We start from the raw sequence: 20,923 nt of genomic DNA, 5'->3' as shown, positions 1-20,923 counted from the left end.
GAATTATATTCTGGCTTTAATAATAGTTCATGTATTACTTGTGGTTGAATAATGGCGTAATCCTGATTTTCATGAGAGAGCGGGACTGTTTCTCCAATGTTCTGCATATTATCATTTTCACTGGTGAACCAAACGCTCTCTTCATTCTCTGTACTTTCCTTTGTTTTAACAACTGATTCCAGGGTAACTCCAATGGGTCAATATCTGTTTTCCCTGGATGATCAAGGCCCACTCTCTGTGCGTTATTGTTTGCCTGGGTGTAATTCTTGTAAGTTGTTAATTGATTGCCCACAGTAGTAGGTGCTGTCGGCGGAATGTCCTGAAAGATGACAGAAGTGGAATTTTGTCTCTTACCCAGTGTGCAATCTCTTGTAAAAGAAAGTTGGTCAATTGCTCCTTTTCCCCTTCTGCCTACTCTTTTGTGGCTAGTGGGTGTTACCTGTTTTCCCTCAGCTATGATCTCCAGGTAGTATTTTGTTAGTATCCTTAACTATTGACTCAGAGGTACCTGTCACTGTGTTGTTTCTTATCTGTTTCTTCAGATCTTCTCATTGTGAAGGATCCTCACCTAATCCTTGTAGTAAATAAGCATCTTCTGATGTGTTGAACTCTGTATTGGATGGCTTGGAATTATGTGATGAGCCGAGTTTATGGTTCCCATTCAATGGGGCCTCCAATATGGGATATATTTTTTGGGGGGTGACAATTTTGAGTGATGTATATATTTTTTATTTTTTTGCTTTTCTTTCCCATTTTCTTTGTCTTTTCATCTTTATTATAGCTGTAGGATGATCCAATATTAGTTTTTCTGATGATTGCTCAGTAGCCACTTTTTTATTTCGCTTGTTTGGGGGTACATTTGCTACTTCCTTTCTCTGCACAATAGTTGGGGGGACCCTTTGTTGGTCTATATGTACATTTACCCCTTTGTCTGACTTAGCAACTGAGCTGTTGATATCATTCTCTTTTTTAAGATGTAAAACATTGTTGGGGGCATGGCTTAGGCGCTCACAAGATGGCTGCACCATCTTGAAGCTCCACAACTAGATGGCACCAAAAGCCTTCACACAGCAGCAGTTTGCTTCGCTAGCCTTCATGGAATGGAAACTCTGATGTAGGAACCTCAGGGGCAACGGCTGTCTTTTTAGCTCCTGTGATGTGTTCTCCTCAGGACGTGACTGCCGTTTTGTTTTTTTGTTTAGTTCCGGTGATAGCTTTGAAGAAGGCATCCTCTCTTTAAATCGGACTTCCTCAGGTAAATGAATCTGTTTTGAGGCATCTCCTTCCCTTGGCCAGCCTTACTACTGCACAGAGACAAGTCTTTGCTCCCTGTTTTTTTTATATGGATATTCTTGGTGATTTTTAACTGCGATTTCTTGCTTCTTCAGTTTTGAAATATTCTGCTCTTGCTTCAAGCAATTAATTTTTCATTCCAGGTATACAGGGTCCTGATTGTTCTAATCCTCCTACTCAGTCAACGTTATACCCATTGTCAGTTTTCTGTCCCTTTGAGTATTCACACACCTATTTATGGAGTCTGCCCTTGCGCCTGGCCAACGAAGCATTACTTCTAATATGTCATCTGCTCACAAGGACTCCATTACGGCCTCAAAGTGACAGAAAAAAGAGTCCAATTCCCCTACAAAGTCCCCATTACCTCTAACCCTAGAGGATTTGGTGGACGAAATTAAGCTTCTGAAGCCTTTTGTTATAGATACTAATGCCACTCTCCAATGAATGGAGGAAAATGGTCCAACCTGGAATCTAGAGTGATGACAATGGAGCAGCAGATCAGAGATGTTCAGGATGTTTCCTCCAAGTTCAATGCCATGTTGAAAGAAAATGTTCTCCTCAAACAACAGACTGAGGATTTGGAAAATTGAAATAGGAGAAATAACCTCAGAATTTATGGCATCGTGGAGGGGGCAGAGGGCTTGGACATGTTATATTTTCTTAAGTTGCACATCCCTAAAATAGTGGGTCTTAAGGAAGACACCAACCTTAAGGAAGGAAGGAACCAGGCGATGTTGGGCGCAATCAGGTGGTTGTCGCGAAGCTTGTCTCCGCTGCCACGTGGACTCGGGGGCATCGACGATGACCAGGAGTGGATCACGAGCGGTCCCACAAAGGTTTTCACTGTCGGCGGTGTCGGCTTCCGGATCGGAGTTAACAGGCCTTGGTAAATGCAATACACGCAGGATTCGAAGATCGCTTCTTACTCGGACCAGCAAGGTCAGAGCGGTGGCTCCTTTTCAGGGGAGTGAGGGCCAGTCTGGAGCAACCAGACTAGCAGAGTAGTTTCAAAGGTTCATCGGTTCTGGGGCCACTAGCCAACGGGCAAGCAACCAGACCAACGCGTCGAGCAGGAAATTGCAAAAGGTCCCCACGCAGCACTCGATGAATGTGGAGGGGAGATCTTCAGTGCACAAGCTGCTCATGGCTGGGGCTTCTCAAACCCCAAAGCACAGCTTCGAGGATGCCTCGGGAGCTGCACGGTCAGAACTTTGCAGTCTTTCCAAGATGGCTGGCTCCACGCTTCACGTCGACTCCACGGGACAGATTCGCTGGGACTGTGGATCGCGCGGTTCCAAGTCAGAGAAGCTGGGTCTTGATGATCTCTGTTGCTCGAGTTCCAGCGGGAACTGCAACAAAGCAAACCGTTGGGCGCTGGATGGTGCCTGTTTGCACAGGGTGGTCACTCCTTGACCACAAGGGAGATTCTTCAGTCTTCCACATCGAGTGGGATGTCGAAGGGTCCAGAGTTCTGTATCAAAGTTTCGTTCAGGATAATCTAATGCTCCTGGGCATAGCTCCTACCTTTATTCCAAATCAAGGGGCTGGATTACCTGCTAGGTCCCTCCTATGGGTGGGACCCAGGAAGGGGGTGGTTACACCCCTTTCCCTTTGTCCAGTTTCACGCCAGAGCCGGGGCTGGAGTGTCCCAGCACCGGTTTGAACTGGACTATGCTTGGGAAGCCTTGTGCTCCCCAGGCAGTGTCTAGTTTCATTCAACCCTCCCTGCTACAATCCACTATCTCCTGTCTGGGGTGGTGTAATACCTCCCTGTGACAGGATATCTATTGTCCAGGCCTCCCCTGACGGAGTTTCGGTCAGCAGCAGGAGGTCAGACTCGTGTCTGTGGCAGCAGCATCCATTTTGTGATGCTGGGGCTTTGGTTAGATTTAACTGTGTTTCAGCAAAGTAACATGTCTTCTCCCTCTAGAAGGGTGGAATGCTACCCCCGTCACCAGGACTGGCGAGGAGGTAGTATTCCAAAGCGTATGACACCTTGCACAACATGTTTTGATAAAGCCAAACCAAAGTTAGCAAGTAACCGCGAGGATTATAATGCACTTAAGAGTATATGGTATGGCAATATCCCGGAACAGCGAAGGGAGTTGGTTCCGACAGATGCAGACAGGCTCAGCTCATGCTAGAGCACCATCTCACATAAAACCAAGTACTCTGCCTCCAGGATTGATAAGGCCTGCCATAGGAGTGACTTATAGGTGTATATGTGTCCAGCTATAGGTTCAGATATAGGTATACTATATCTAAGCAAGGGGTGATTACACGACCTTGTCCCAGTTCAGTGAACAGCCAGTTGTGTCAGTTTGGATAGCCAGAAGGGGTGGCAAAAGATATGCTGCAGCCCCTGGTAGGCCTTGGATACACCTATCCCCTGGGTACCTATGTATAAGAACAACAGGAGTAATACCCATAAACCACGTTGGGATGGGTGTGGAGTATAAAGAACAACAATTCCCAACAGGTGTCAGTTAAAGGCAGTTAAATGATGTATGCAGTCAGCATTACATGAACAAGAAACAAGGAGGCTCATATGGTTTAAAAGCTTGTTATTCACCAATTCAAAGGAGGGTGCTTCACATGGAAATACAGTTAAACAGCACTGTACAGAGAGAATCATGTGACAACCTGAAGGCACTTGGTGAATGGTGATATTTACAATATATGAAAGGTGAAGATGAAAGTGCTGAACGTGAACAGCGTGAACGGCGCAAAGTGACAAAGAAATTATACAGTGATGGCTCCGCAGGATTAAGTTATAGTCACTTAAATCTTGAAACAAACAATTTTACAGGAGCCAAAAACGTTAAATGTGCCATAAAATTGCGCTGTGATGTCGACGGAGTTTCGATCCCCTTGAGTCGGGATCGTCATCAGGACAGGGTTGTCGAATTACGAGCAGTGCTGTGGGGAGAAAGGTCGAATCAAACAGGGAAAAGGAAGGGCAACAAGATAGGTGCTGGGGTGACAGGATTGGGGGGTTGAGGCGGGGGTGAGGGAGGGGGGAAGGAGCCGGGGCACGAAGGCAGGAGCACGCATGCAAGACGGAGAAGAGTAAGTTGCGGGTAGGTGTCAGGAGAGTGGGGGAAGTAAGGTGGACCTGGACAGTGCCAGAGGAAGGGGATGGGGTGTAGGGGCCAATAAATTGGTGATTAAGTAGGTGAACAATCGCGCATCGGGGTGGCGAGAATTCGAGTGCAAGGTGGGTGAAGCGTAACTAGGGTATAGGCGGCGAAGTCCAGAGGAATCGCTAGCATGGTGTTGGAAGGGGGTGGTACCGTGTGTGGGCGATGTTCCAAAAGGGCGTGAGGGAGTAAGTCTCTAAGTATGGTAGTTGTGAACTACTGTGATAAAGGGGAAAATGCCCCGTGGGTGGGGACGATATGAGGCAAGGTGCTACAACATACTTAGGCACGCAATAACAATCGCGTGGTCTCTGGATACCCTGGCGGAGGCAGCGGGTGCGGCATCTATGAGAGAAGAACATGAACCGTCATGACCCGTAATGGGCAAGATCAAGTCACAGGCTCCTATCTAAAGTGATAAATTACCTGCAGTTGTATGGCGTCACCAAGGGCAGTTACAGCGTGGCAGCGCCTATGGGAAGGAAAAAGCCGCTGGCTAGAACTAACCAAGATCGTAGGTGGCGGGGTGGGTAAAAGGGTGAACACATGCACGGAGCGGCCGCCCAGAGGGAGCGGTGGCTGGAGCGCTCCACTGCTGGCGCGCTCAGAGGCTCCATAGTGTGTCATACCTGAGTGAATCAAGGCGGCCGGCGGCGATGAGGGCTCAGGCAGTACGGGCGGCTGGCGGTGAATCCAAGCAGCTCCGTGAACGCGGAAGGGTTCTGACATTGTATATACAGTGTGATTGGGTGGTGAACTAAGCGGAGGGCGTGTCAGGGGGGGGAGGGGGGCGGGACTGGGGCCGTGTCACAGTGTTGCCGGAGCAACCGGGCAAACAGGAAGAACTAGTAATGAAACGGGAACACAGTAGGACTAGCGGGCTTGAGGCTTGACCGAAAACAGTACAATTATCAAAATCAGACAGTAGTGGCCCAAGCAATTGGTACGTTGGCTAGATCGAAGACATAGTAAAACACAGGTTGTACCTATAGTACACTGTACAGGGGCTGATAAGGTGACCCAATGTCCAATTGGAGATGTACCTAGGGTACATGGAGTCCATTTTACAGAGAGAGCAGATAGCCTGGGGCCCTGATTAGCAGGGTCCCAGGCCAACTAAGTCGAAAACCAGCTAAACACTAGGCAAAAAATCTGGGGTAACGATAGTCAGGTATCCACCTTCCTACAATTGCCCTCTAGGTTCTTCTCCTTATTACCAAAACAGTTCTCATGGCAGTAACTTGAATCCATTATGATAGCCCTGGAACTCCAATTGATAGTGGGATTGTGTTCGGTGAGCCATGGAAGACCTAGAATCAGCTGAAACTGAGGAGCATCAATTGAATTAAACTGATTTTTTTCCACATGCCCATCATTTGAAATCAATTGAATTGGTTCCGTGTGGCTCACGATTGGACCTGACAAAAGATTTGTTCCATCTACTGCCCGGACGGGCTCACTCTTAATCTTCTTGATTGCTTGTGTGCCTACCTTTGCAGCGAATCTTAAGTCACGGAAATTCGCCGTAGCTCCTGAATCTATCATGACTGAAATCTCTGTTAAAGTCGTTTGCCGAAATCTCACTTCCAAGGACAAATTTAAATGTGGTACGCGGACTGCAATGTGTTCGCTACTCGATGTTCTTCTGGAGTCATTTCTTGGATCGCACCCACCTGTTCAACTCCCCCCACAGGTGGTGCCATTAGTTTTCCTTCGGCTTGAAGACTGTTTTGGGTTTCTTCGGGCAATTTCTAACGAAATGCCCCCCGGTTCCACAGTACATACATAAGTTTCTTGTTCTTCTTTTTTTCTTTCTCTTCCTTGGATAGAGGCCCTCTCATAGTTCCAATCTGCATGGGCTCAGTTCCTTGTTGAGTCTCAGAACTTCTATTGCTGTCAGTTTGAGCTCTGTCAAATCTTGGAGCTATTGTTCTAAGGTCTTTTTTCTTTTCACCTCTCCTTTCTCCCTGGCGGAAATCGATCTCCAAGACCAAGTCTATAAGCGCTGAAATCTCGGTAGGTCGATTTGGAATTTGGGCCAACACATCCTTTAATTCATCTCTCAAACCACGATAAAACACGGCCGTTCTCTTGCTTTCAGGCCAGTCTGTCTCCACCACCAGCTTATTAAACTGGGCCAAGTACGCGATTAAATCTCGATTCCTTCGCCGTATATCAAGTAATTTGTTATCTACTACTTGAGATATTCTCCGCCGATCAAATATCCGAAGGAATTCTTGTTTAAATTCCTCAAAATTCTTTAACAGAGGATCATTCCGGGAGACTAGGGGCATTCTCCACGATGCTACTTAAATAAGACAGTATGAAAGCCACTTTGGACTGCGCATCAGGGAAAATCGAAGGGTAGCACATAAAATGTAAGGAGCATTGTGTGAGGCATATTTGCGCCTTTTGTGGATCCCCATTAAATCTTTCAGGAGCGGCTAATGGTATGACAGGAGATAGCGAAAGGATCACTTGTGTGGTTGACCTATTTGTAGCTTCTAATACAGGATTCATCGATTCCCTCTCCAAACTACTAGACAGTCTTTGCGCTAATTCTGTAGTTTCTTTTCTGGAATTGACTACTTCTTGTCTAAGGTTACAATTCTCTTCTCTGACTGCAACCAATTCCTTCTGTATAGTGTCTAAGACCGTTCCTAAGGTTTGCATATCAATTCGCCATCTCTGTTCAGGTGCTAAGGCAACTTGGGCACTTCACTCTGTCAGACTTCAATTCTATCAAGCTCAATAGGCTTACCAGTACTCGCACTGGAACAGAGATGCTTGGTCCCAAATCCCTCTAAGCAATGCCTGCAGGTCTTTAGTAAGAACCTCCAGACATGACCTCGGGGGACGGGCGAATTGGATAAAATATTAAACAAAGAAGAGACTGGTCCTGAGCTGGCTCCTTAAGTTGGCTAACTTGCTGACGTCTACTCTCTTCTATGGAACCTAAGGAAGTAATACACTGTTACTAACCTATCCTTCTCTTCCTTTGTCTAGCCTTACTTAATCTCTTAAATCTCACCTACCCACATTCTTCAGGACTCTAGCTGCTCTTCTGTCTTTTCTCTATGATATTCTATTTGTCTCGCTCATTAGTTGTTACTGCGTGGAAAGATAATAGGATTAGTTTTTTCCCTGTCTGTCTGTCTAACTTCATGTTTTTATTATGATTATGAATATATGCTAACTTACTTCACTAATTTGACGAGCTCTTTTTTAAATGTATCCTCTGCTACTTTCTCCGTTATTTCCTGCTATCTTGTTATATGTCTTCAACTCCTTAACACTATATTTTGTCTCTTTTTAGAATTCAGAAGTTGCGTCACATTTCTAGCAGTCTCTGGTGAGTATTAACATATTTACATTGAGTTTTTACACATTCCTAGCTTTCCATTATCTTCTCTTTTAACCTTGAATTCTCTCATTCGTTTTAGGCTCAACTGAAGACCAATGGTTATTCTCCAATTCTGGTAAGTATAACTCTATGCCTTTTACAATATTCGTTAATTGTCACTTAGCTTTCAATCTTCATTCAGCTCCCTTGCTGCTCGAAAATCGGCGCTCCTCTCAGGAGCCCTTGACGCTGCTCTGGTGAAAAACACTGTGAACTCGAACTCGCGCTTGACTGTTTGCGCCGAGTATTTCCTCACGAAACCTCTCGAATGTTCTCAAGATACCCAACAATGTCGGGTTATAAACATTTGTGACTAGATTTTAACTTTAACTAGGAACTCAAATCTTAGGCTTCTTCGTCGGCTGAAATCTCCGGTGAAGTGCACATTTCCTGTCGCGCTGCACCTTTGATTTCTCTGCAGCTGCGGCGAAGAGACTAGACCGCCAACCTGTCTCTCGAAAATGGTGGCCATCTTAGTTCTCATACGCCGAACCCGCTCAGTCCAACAGCCTGATTCATGTAGGTAAATTGCACTCGCAAAGGGCCAGATTCTCAGAATCTGGCCCTTAGCGAGTGCGATTTTTGCATTTGGTATTCATGATACCAAATGCAAAAATCGCTATGTAAGAATTCGCATATTTGCGTGGAATGGCATTTAAGGAATCTCTAATAGAGATTCCTCAAATGCTATTCATGACACACAACTAAATTGCGATTTTGGACTTTTGGGCCCGCTATTTACCGACAGGTCAGACCTGTCGGTAAATAGCAAAAACTCAGAAAAATGCTTTTAAAAGCATCATTCAAAGTTGCATGTAGCACACACACATGTCCTTTGGACATGTGTGTGCGCAACACCTGTCCAAAAGTGCATTTTAGGGGTGCTACAGGGCGTCCTTTGGACACCCCTGGCACCCTTAAAATCGCTATCTCAGTTGCGAGTAGCAAATTGCTACTCGCAAATCCCCATTCATTCCAATGGGCCTCTTGGCCCATAGGAATGATTGGGGAGTATTTGCGAGTAGCAAATTGCTACTCGCAAATAAAGAACATGTAGGAATCGCTATTTAAGTAGCAATTCCTACATGAATGCCGTTTTGCGTGTCCTCAATAGCGATTCGCTATGATTCGCTATTAGGGACACGCAAAACGGCATGTACATGAATCAGGCTGCAAGTGCCATAACTTTGAGAATCTTGGCACAACCAGGGCAAGTCAGTGCCACAAGTTATTAGACCCTGTGTAGGGGTCCTGACAATTACTCATGACATTTCATTTCCTGTGGTATAGGATGCATTCAAGGCGACAGCCAGGGGCTTTATTATAGATTTTGTCACTGTCAAGAAGAAAATATCCCTTAAGGAGTCCTCTTCTCTATTGTCCTCTATCAACCATTTGGAGCACGACTATCAGACAGCTTGTAAAGGTGAGAATTATGTTACATTTTGAAGAATACTTTTAGTGATATTTGATTATATTTTACAAAATGGATAATTTCCATTTCAGCACGCACTGATCTAAGGACGCAACTGACTAACGGAGCTACTTTCCTCATTTGTATAACAGTCAGTATTGGACCCTTGATTTTAAGGTACGAATAGGTTGATTACTAGATATAGTAGGTCATAGTGTTTGTGTGAACATAGTGACTTACAATTTGTTTCTGGACTTTGGTTTCAGCTGATTTTTTTCGTTTTCATCAGAGATTCTGTGTAAGTTTGACTTCCGGTTTCTGGCACAATGGTGATGGTTGTCGGGTCACAGATGTGGAATCTTAAAGAGCTGAGAGTGCTTTACTAATACTAATATTTTCTTCTGCATCAAATGATTTTGTTACATTATGATCTTTTTTGTTTTTCACAGATAGACCCCTGAAGAAGAGACTATGTCTCGAAATGCATAGGGTTAGAATCTTGAAATGTGATAATTATGTACTTCCAAGAAATACTAAGTTTGCTTCAGTAATATGTTGTATATGTTCATTACAATTTGGTATTGTATTTATGTTTAGAGTACAAGCTGTGTAACAGATACATTGATAAAGTTGTATTAAATTTGAAAGTATCATACAAACATTTCTGTCATAGTTGTTGCATGTTGGAGTCCGAGTCACCTATCTATGGGCTTGGTCACTTTTATTAATCATTTCATATATACTCAGTAGGCATAATTCCAACATCGCACACGAGAGATCAGATCTAAATGTTTTAACCTGCATGCGCTTTAGACCTACTCTCATCCAAACATAACTCTGGCATATACAATGTCAAACTACAGAATGCAACAAGCAAGGCAGTGGAAAGGGAGATGAATTCAGATTGTAGGGGTTCTAAGTGAGAGAAAAAAATATTTTGTTAAATAACCAACATTTTTAAAGACTTTTGAGCAGAGAGGGAGAGAGTGTATGTGCATTTTTGTCTGTATGTAAAAATTCCTTCTAAAATCTGAGTGATACCTCACCATACCCAGCTGAACCCTTTTACTAGAAAATACATTTGTTAGGGGGTGTAATACCCCAAACAACCCCCCTGAAGATATGCCCCTGTAAATGTCAACAAAACCCTCTTTAGGAAATTTAAAACCAAATCTTAGCAAACCTGGCACCTCGGCCCGGTTAAATTAGGTTATCCATTCACATATAACTACCTAGGCTTCTCACTATCAGACACCAGAAACCAACTACTCAAATAATTTACATCAAGAACAAGGCCAGTAACTTAACTCTCGCCCTGTGCAGACTAAACACACAACTTCACAGTTCAACTGCAGAAGCCAAAGGTTTGCATGGATTACAATAGAAAAAGTTCCTACCTACAATCTTCGATGGCCATTATTAAGCTTTGCAATCAAACTTTTTACTAACTCTGGATAAACTGAGTGTATTGCAAGAAGGTCAACTACCAAAGTATACTCGCTGTTCCCATATTTACCTGAAATTTAGGCTGCTTAGGCAGGATCCTGTGTGTAAATCTGCCTTCATTAAATACCACCACCTTTTTATGCACGCTAGCCAATGACTTGCTCAAGATTGTGATACATGAAGGGGAAATGGCGATGTTACTATGGTTTTGATGGGGGGCTCTGAGAGAGCGAGAACTGTTCTTTTTGCAACCCTGGTCCTTGGGGGAGGAACTTGGATGCAGCTGCATGTTCCAGAAGTACATGGCACGTTGTCGTGTACATATGCAGCGGTATGCTTTGTGCAACGCTGGCGATGGAGGGTGGGGGGGGCAGGGTATGATGAACAATTTTATGTGAGGTGCTTGATATGTTTCTATGGTTTGAAAATGCAAATACAAACAATTAAAAAAAAAGATTGTGATACATGAGATCTTAAAGAAACATGACACCCTTGGCCGATATACTTAGTAACACCTAAGGACTAGAGATGTAGAAGCTTACAGAAGACTAATACAATCTCCACTTCCATCGAATTAAAACTCAATTTAAAGAGGCAAATACTAACAATATCAAGAGCAATAGATGCTGACAAAGCCTGAACCATACAGCCATTTTAAATCTATTTTTTTGTCTATGAGAGACGTCAAATATAGTATGTAAGAAATTGGATTATAGGTTGAAGGAGGTGACAATCCACTTCTTACAACAATCACAAACCTTGTTAGGGTGAACCACAGAAGTCACTAAATAAATGTGCTTAACCCTCTGGTATCTTGGCACAAAAGCATTGAGGTTTAACTTAGATGTAATATTAAAGTATTTATGCAGTACTGAAACAAAAACGTAAGCAAAAATAGAACATAAGGAGGGTCTCAAACTATTTGATAAAAATAGTGAATTTTTTGATAAATAAAATGACACCAAAATGACGAAACATTCAATCATTAGAACTAGAGTTATGAGTTTTTAAAGTTTAAGGCTAAAATAGCACCAAAAGGCATGAAGTTCCTACTGCGATAGCTAGTCATGCTGGACTGGGACAACGTCAATTCAGGCCAGCTACGATTTAGCACTGGCGGGGTACAGTACCTGGGCAGCCTACTCGGAATTGTACCTTTTGTCCTTGCTCTAGCTACGTTTCAATACTCTGTTGCTCTGATGAAGCTGCCACTCAGGAGCTGCGTGCTGCTTCAATGTGAGGCTCTTGTGTCATCCTGAGTCGAATTCCGTGAAGCCGCCGATCAGGGTCTGCATGATGCTGCGAGGTAAGGCCCTGTGTTGTTCTGCTCATTTTGGCATCGGATCTGGGTAAGCTGCTCATCAGGAGCTGCGAGGTGCTGCGATGCAAGGCAATGTGTCAGTCTGTATCAAATCCAGAAAAACCTTCAGCTGAGCTGGGAGAAATATACTCTGCCTCCAGCCATGGGTCCAAACCTTGAAGACAACACTTGGGTGGCCAGGACTCACTCCCACAGAGGCCAGCAGAGAGGACCAGGTCGGGTCCAGGTGGTTATGGCCAGCTGGGAATCATGAGAGGCCTACTGTAGTTTGTTGTGTCCGTGTAGCTTGAAGGTCTGTCATCTGACCCTGGGTCCTAGATTCAAGGCAAGAAGGTCCAGTCATCTGTTTTCATACAACAGGGCAGTCCTTTATCATAATGTTCTCTAGCCCAGGAGTGTTCTCATTTCAGGTATGGGTGGTGCCATCTTTCTACCCATTGCCAGTCTGTAGGTAGAAGTCACCCCTTTTGTCTAGCACTAAAACTAGTTTTGGGAAGTTCTTCCCATTTCCTTGGGTTTGGCTCCAGTCTCATTTGGAAACAAATGGCAAGCAGGCCGGGGTGTGAGTTCCAGTGACGAGTTAAGCATCTTCTGAAGTCAGGGAGGGGCAGGGTACAGCTCTCCCACTATCCGCTGAAGCTCAAGAAGGGGCTGAGAGTAAATCCCAGGCCATTCTGCTCAGGAGAGGAACACCCTTCACCATATTTGGGTCCTTTTTCAAGTGTCTGGGAGGAATTCACATCACAGCACTGGAGAGCCATTACCAGTTATGTGGCTGTGGATACTGGCGGAAAAGCACATTTGGTTTATACAAGAACATGCCAACTTCCTTAAAGTGGCATTTTCACAACAGTAAGTTAAAATCCGGCTGTACCATTAAAGAGGATTTGTTTAACTGTTCCCAAACTGAATGCATTAATTCTTAAATGCAATATAATTAAGTTTTCGTCTTTGGGAAAGCTTGCCTTGCTACAGTGAAAGCAACTTTGAGGATTTTTCACTGCTGGCACATATAACACATGAAATATACATGTCCTACTTTTTAAATTCCACAAACCTTTCCCTTTGAGCTGATAAAGCTCATCTTAGGGGTGACTTATTTGTTTTAAAAGGCAAGGTTGCCAGGCCGAAATGGAAGTTTAAAACAGCACTGCAGGCTGGAGGGGCAGGCCTGGGACATGTTGTACAGTACTATAATAGTGGGTTAATCAATGAGTGCTGCAGTCAATTTGTAGCATTGTATTTACAGGTCCTGGGTACACGCACTATCATACACTCGAGACTTCTACGTAAATTAAATAATCCAATCAGATGTACACCACTTTTACTATGATTTAATGGGAGAACACAAGCACTGGTTAGCTGAAGTAAAGTACTCAAAGTCCTAAAGCCAACATAAACGGGTTTGGCAAAAAAAAGAGTAGTGAAGGCAAAAACCTGGTCTGTTCCAACACAGTACAAATTAAAGGCATTAATAAGTGGGTACTGAAGAAATTTAATATTAGGTGCATGATGTATGGTTCTGCCCATTAACGATTTTTGACACAACTGGAAGAACTTTGCAATCGCCCCTGTTCACTGCGGATTCTACAATTACAATACTGGACTCATTTTGCACCAACTCTGCTGCTACCCAGAAATCAACTTAGAACGCTGGATTCTTCTCAAACCATTATTATTATTTTTTTAATGAGATTACAACCTGCTCAGAGAATTCTGCTTTAATACCTGTATGAATTAGCCCAATCAGGAAACGTTTTCAATAGAGTACTGAACAAATTCCTTACATTTAAAGAGAGATTATTTTTTAATTGTATGAGTCCGAAGGAAATGAAACAGTTGAAGCAAGAGCAGAATCTAGGAATTAGTTGAAGTAGTATTCTTATGAATGCCATTCACATACCTGCATTACATTGCAATTTACGAGTATGAAGTCTAAAGTATGTCTCTATACATGAACTTTGCTACTATATTATGAATCAGGTACTGTCAATTACAGACACACATAACATATTTTAAAGGTTATATTTGTCAAACAATGATTTCATAAATTGTATCTAAATTTGAGCTTTTTCATGTTAATAATCTTGTGGGATTTTGCCTTGTATGTTTTTTACAGGTGATTTTTTGACAGTAGTATCTTTAACCAGAAAAAATGAAGAAATACAATACAATACTGTGCTGATACATTGTTTTGCAGCCAGTTTTAAAAAAATTACAACACAATGTTGAACTTGATATCAATCAATACTCCAATGCCATTGCGCATTATATTGCAAACTTACTGTGCCAACAAAATGTCATCACCCGTTTACTGCATTTAATTATTAATCAGACTGCACGTGCATGATACCAAATCCATTATGGCCTTTTACTCATTCGAGTAAAGTATAAATGGACACAGTCTACAAAGCTCCCAAGAAATCCAGAGTCATCTACGAACTTTTGGGGCCGAGGCAAAATATCTTCTGGCAGCCACTGAATTTTATTGTCGATTTTCTGCTAATTCAAGCACGCATGATGCCAAACCACAGTCAATCATACCTTACGTTGTCAGAAAAATGGTCACGCTAAAACTGCAGAAATATGCCGTGACAGGGGTCCCAAAAGCCTCAAGAGCACACTTGATAGCGAGAGAGAGTCTGAGGTAGAGGTAGAGGTAGGCTAAAAGAGGGAAAGGGGCTCATATACAGAGAAATAGATGTGACGTAAAAGGATAAATCACTTTCCCTTTGAAGATGGCCCATTTACCCATACCTTAACGCAAGAGAGAAAAAAACAAATCCATGATCATAAACAATACGAGAATTCACATTGTGTGAAAAGTTGGATTCTTTTTTCTTGGAACAAGTTTACGTTGAGAAACAGATCAGTGTATTGCGCATGACGAAAAGCTGATGCCAAGGAAATGTTGATGTACTCAAAGTTTGCCGAATGCATTTTCCAAAAACATTCAAATCTCAGAAGAAAAGTAACACCTAACGTTAAAATAAACCTATTTTGTCATCCATAGGCTACTCGAGTTTTCCCACATTAGCATTAAAACAGATCATAATGCAGCACACATAAAAACTTAAAATATGTGCTTACCTGATCCCCTTTTAGTTACAACCTTCAAGCTCTGTGCTACAGAAGCATACAAGAGAATCAAGTGTGGTATAGGCGCTTTCATCTTCCAGCTTTCGGAGGCTGCGTCCTAAAAGAGAAAAGTATACAAATATATAACATTACCGTTTCTTGTTTATGGCAAGTTTTACTAATAATGTGCCGGCCTGTGAAACTGTGTACATTGACTAGGAGCTGTTAACAGAACGACCTATTGATTACGAGAGCAGCCAGGTGAAAGTCCTAAAAACAGGCTACAAAGTACCTTTTTCTCGGTATGTTAGTGAGCATAATAATTATACCAACTCATAAGTTGTAGACATAATCATAGTGCACCAGTGTTCATGGATTGCAAATAATGTGGTCGGAAAGTTACAAGAGGCGACCACTCTTCTTTCACATGCGCCCAGGCTGATAAAGTGCACATAAGTTATTTATCTATGAACATTTTTTTAAAGATATATATTGCGAATTGGTGTTGTGTTTCGAGGCAGATCACCCCACCTCCATGGAATCGTATCCCAAGGTGAAAAGATGCAAACATGAGAATCTATGCATTTTTGGGTGTTGGCCTACTCAACCACAAGTTACTTTTATGAACTTTTGTAATTGCCTCAACCCATTAGCTCATTTAGCTTGCAAAACCCCAGTTTTCACTTTGTAGTTAGTCTAGTGATCCAGCCGGCGAATCCCCTACAATGTATCACCTTCAACTTCCTGGGCCGGGCGCGGACCAGGGAGTATAATAATAAACGGGATGTCAGCGCTCCGGGCGCAGACCAGGGAGTATATAATATAATAATAAACATGACGTCAGCGATCCTTGCTGACGGCACGGACCAAGTAATTAGTTTGGCTGTGCAGTTATTCTCTCCCCATAGCATAGGCCTGAGACGTTCCTGGGATCAACCCGCTACAGTTAGGACAAATCACGTTTGTTCATGTTGGGGACTCATTGCTAATCAAGTCACTAGCAATCCATAACTGCCCCATAGTTATAGTTGGAAAAAAGCTGGTGTACACCAATGGTATATAATATCTGTACCAAGCATAAAACTATGGGGCATATTACCAAGGGTAGCGATATTGAATTACGGCCGCTAAGCGACGATAAATCCATCGCCCTATTACCAAGCTGACGCTAACACTAGTTAGCGATAGCTTGTAGGCGATAGCGAGCGGTTTGGGGCCCGCTTTGCATGTCAGCGATATTTATCGCTAATGACATGCAAAGTGGGCGTACCCAACCCGTTAGCGACTGACAGCAGTCGCTAACATCGCTATCGCCCATTACCAAGAAAAGCGAAGCAATGGAAATATTCACGCTAATCCCGAATATCTCCAAACGCTAACGCCTGCAAATACCAGTTCTTAGCCATGTTATCCAATGGGAGGTGGATAACATGGCTAACAGCATTTGCACGCTAATGGGTGAACACCGCTGGTTTCCAGCAATATTCACGCTAACACCAGCAATATTATCGCTTTTGAGATAAACGTTGGTAATAGGACGTTATTTTGGAGATAATATTGGGCTAAGCGCGGCGTTAAAAAAACTAACGCTAAGCTCAGTTAGCGATAAATATCTCTAACTGTTGGTAATATGTCCCCATGTGAGATAAAACGACAAACACATTCGTTATCATAGATTTTCAATAAACAATGACCACCAAAAAGCTCACAATGCATTACAGTTTACAAAAATATGAAATTAATCAGCGTCCTCTAAACCACATCTGGAGCTTTTAGAATATGACCTGATCTTCCATTCAAACATCTAGTATGGTGTATAGCCTATCATATTAATGACTTTGAATTGCTGAAGTTTTAGGCTAGTAGTTACAAATGTATAAAGAGCAAGCTACAATCCTGCATGAATCCCCGCTGGTGACATTTCTTACCATAATTTAGTGGACTACTTTCCAACCAGACTGATTTTAGCCGTCATCAATTGTTATCATGAATGCCTGATAAAGAAGCTTACAGCAACCTTCTCATTATATGTTCCTAATACTTCTGAAGCTTTTCCTGTTAAGGTTACTGTTTTTAGGCCATGAAGAAGACACATATCTGTAAGCATTTCTTGAAAAAATTAAAATCCAAGTGTGAACAAATGTCCTCAGATTCCTGGTAAACGATTGAAATGATATCTCACAGAAAAGATGGCCTACTACGTGGAGATCCTTCTGCATCCAAACTTTGTCCAGAGTTCATTAAACGTACTTGGCAAAGACGTAATGACTCCCACCCCAACAAGTATGAGCTGGATAGATGGCTGGCAGCACGGGTTCGTCCTACAACAGGGCACCAAGGCACACACAAATGTGGCTATTTCTATATCCAATGTTTTATGATTTCTTAGTATCCCTGCTAGGATGATTTTGGTACACACAAAAAAAACCTTTGATAAGGTTTCCTCGTCTTTTATTTTATAGGAAAACTATGTCAGCGATGGGCTTTGGAAAAAGAATGCTTACAGGCAATGTACACATATCTGTATGGCAGGATTATTTGTATGGGAGATACATTTGGAAAAATCAACATAGGGAGAAGGTCCCCTTTCTCCACTGCTATTTTCACTTTATTTATTTATTTATTTTTGGAGTTTTCTATAGCGCTAGCTAGACCCAGAGGTATCAGAGCGCTTTACAACCTTTGTTCATAACAGTTTATAACACCAAGAGTGTCCAGGCAAATAGTGGGTCCAAGGAGGTTCATTAGTCCGAACACATCTGGTAGTAATCGATGCAGAGTTGAGAGTTTAATGTTCAGGTAGGGGGGAGTATTGTTCAGAGTAGGGGGGAAGTGATGTCAGGAGTGACTTTAACGTAGTTGCAGGGTCTTCTGTCTTGTGGTCGGGAATTAAAGCAGATCCGTTGTTACTTTGTGAGGGCTTGATTGAGGAAGAGCGCTTTGAGCTGGCTCTTGAAGGCTTTGTAGGAAGAGTTTGTTCTAATATGTATGGGGATGGCATTCCAGATTTTGGGTGCATTTCTGGTGAAGGACCTAGATAGGGTTGTTTGTTTGTAGGTTTTTGGAGGGATGAGTAGCAAAGAGTTGGTGCTTCTGAGGTATCTTGTCTGTCCCGCTTTTTTGAGTTTGGCAGCTAGATAGGTGGGTTTGCCAGTGTGCAAAGCTTTGTGTGTGAGGCAGGCGGTTCTAAAATTGGCTCACAATTCTACTGGGAGCTGTGAGAAGTTGGCCTGGTATATGATGCTCACTAGTTCTAGTGATCACCTTGTAACATGCCAAGCAACCCTTATGATGATTGGTTGTAAGTCAACCTTATAGACCAGCTATCCTAAAGGCGTGGACAAAGCACTCCTAGGCTAAACTCTGTAAAGGGATGTGAAGCAAGCTGTTTAACCATACACAATCCCCTTGAATACCAAATGAAAGGACACCACACAGATATATATTGAAAATATATATATATTTATTTACTACAAATATCCCCTATACTCTTTATGAGCACAGAAGCAAATGCGTTAGAACCAAACACAGTTTAATTATACAAAAGTTGCACAATATGGATGAGCCCTAGGGGCCCCCTAAACCATATACTAAAATAGTGGTATAAGTACCACAAATCAGAAAGGAAGTAGGCCTAGGGCCTGGGGAATCGCTGGAGCTGTTCGGGACTAACAGTGAAGAAGTCGGGAAAGACCCGCGGGACTCGGGTGCAGCGCTTAGAGCACACGCATGCACCAATGCAAAGTCAATGGTGCGTAAAAGTTATAAAGTTACTGAAAAGGGAACCTTCCGGATGACCTAGAACCTAGCAACTTGGAACATAGACACTAGAGGTGTATTGCTACACAGGAGCACCGGAGTGCCAGGGTTTTCCTCACCCACAGGAAGCGGGTGCATATGTCTCAAAGTGTGTCGGGTTTCGTCGCGCTGGTCTATGGAGCCTGTAGATGAAGATGCTGCAGGCGGGTCGTCGAGGAGAGTTCCGGTGGATCCAAGGGTGGATCTGAAGAGGTTAAGACCTGAAAGCAGAGGGGACAATGTTCAAAGTCACTAGCCAGTGACTACCGTGGGACCAGGATGGAACCAGGCGATGTCGGGTGCAAACAGGCGAAGAGGTGAAGGTTGTCTCTGCAGCCAAGTGGACACGAAGAGGTCGAGGATGTCCAGGCATCGGTCACAAGCTGTCCCACGAAGGCTCTAGCTGATGGCGGTGTCGGCTTCTTGATCTGAGCAAACAGGCCTTGGCTAATGCAAGCCATGCAGGAAACGATGCAAGCTTCTCACTCGGACCAGCAAGGTCAGAGCGGGTGCTCCTTTTTACAGGAGCAAGGGCCAGTCTGGAGCAACCAGACCAGTGGTGTTGATTTCGGATTTTGGCGCCAAGATGGCCACTAGCCAGCGGGCCAGTAACCGGGAGGGCGCGTTGAGTGGCAAAATGCAAAAGGGCCCCACGCAGATCGTGGAGATGCTGGGGGGCTGATCTTCGGTGCAGACCCATAGTTCTTAACAAACTTCCTGTAGTACCCAGTCAGGCCCAAGAAAGCTCTGACCTGAGTCTGGGTAGTTGGAGGGGACCAGTCCTTTAAGGTCTAGATCTTACTCTCCAGGGGTTGAACTTGGCCTCCACCTACAAGGTGGCCCAAGTACACAACCTTTCTCTGCCCTATCTGGCACTTTGCGGCCTTGATAGTGAGGCCTGCCTTTTGCAGAGCCTCCAGCACTTCCTTCAGGTGGACCAGGTGATCCTCCCAGGTGGAGCTGAAGACAGCAATATCATCCAGATAAGCTGCGGAAAAGTCATCCAACCCAGCAAGGACTTGATTCACCAACCTTTGGAAGGTGGCAGGTGCATTTTTCAAACCAAAGGGCATCACCACAAATTGGTAATGACCTCCTGGGGTAGAAAATGCAGTTTTGGCTTTGAATTCCTCAGCTAACCTGATTTGCCAATAGCCAGCTGTCAGATCAAATGTGCTCAAATATTCGGCAGAAGCCAACTTGTCAATGAGCTCATCTGCCCTTGGAATATGGTGTGCATCTGTCCTGGTGACTGCATTGAGTCCTCTGTAATCCACATAGAACCTCATCTCTCTCTTGCCATCTTTGATGTGAGGTTTGGGGACCAGAACCACTGGGCCAGCCCAGGGGCTCTCTGAAGGCTCAATAACACCTAATTCCAGCATCTTTTGCACCTCAGTCTTTATACAGTCCCTGACATGGTCAGGTTGCCTGTAAATCTTGCTTTTCACAGGAAGACTGTCACCAGTGTCCACCATATGGGTACACCAGTTAGTCTGACTGGGTGTCAAGGAGGACATATGTCTATATGACTGTAAAACTTGTCTGCAGTCATTTTGCTGATGTTCAGTGAGGCTGCCATCTAAGGCCACACCATCAACTGAGCCATCTTCAGGGTTCTGAGTTAACAGGTATGGGAGAGGGTCAATCTCTTCCTCCTGCCCCTCATCAGTAGCCATGAGCAAGCCCATGTCTGCCCTGTCAACATATGCCTTCAGTCTGTTGACATGGAGCACCCTGTGGGGGCTCCCGGGAGTTCCTAGGTCCACCAAGTAGGTAACCTCTCCCTTCGTTTCAACAATAGTATTTGGTCCAGACCATTTGTCCTCGAGTGCTGCTGGGGCCACTGGCTCCAACACCCACACTTTCTGTCCAAGCTGATACTCAGTCAAGACAGCCTTTTGGTCATGCCAAGCTTTCTGTAATTCTTGGCTAGCCTCAAGGTTTTTGGATGCCTTCTCCATATACTCAGCAATCCTGTAACGGAGACCAAGTACGTAGTCCACTATGTCTTGCTTGGGCTTTCTGAG

At 43.7% G+C, this 20,923-nt stretch overlaps 1 protein-coding gene across 1 annotated transcript in view; it reads right to left on the bottom strand.

Annotated features, from left to right (window-relative positions):
• Positions 1-20,923, bottom strand: part of IL1RAPL1 (interleukin 1 receptor accessory protein like 1) — a 2,420,186-nt gene that overhangs the window by 2,092,810 nt on the left and 306,453 nt on the right. Inside the window, exon 2 of the mRNA XM_086934516.1 lies at positions 15,108-15,213. Coding sequence (XP_086790642.1) covers positions 15,108-15,189 — 82 coding nt within the window. The 5' untranslated portion in view covers positions 15,190-15,213. The remainder of the gene's footprint in view (positions 1-15,107; positions 15,214-20,923) is intronic.

This window comes from Lissotriton vulgaris, chromosome 8 (assembly GCF_964263255.1).
Source record: "Lissotriton vulgaris chromosome 8, aLisVul1.2, whole genome shotgun sequence".
Lineage (NCBI taxonomy): Eukaryota > Metazoa > Chordata > Amphibia > Caudata > Salamandridae > Lissotriton > Lissotriton vulgaris.
Note: the sequence above shows the minus strand (reverse complement) of the source record. Positions and strands in the feature narration are given on the sequence as shown.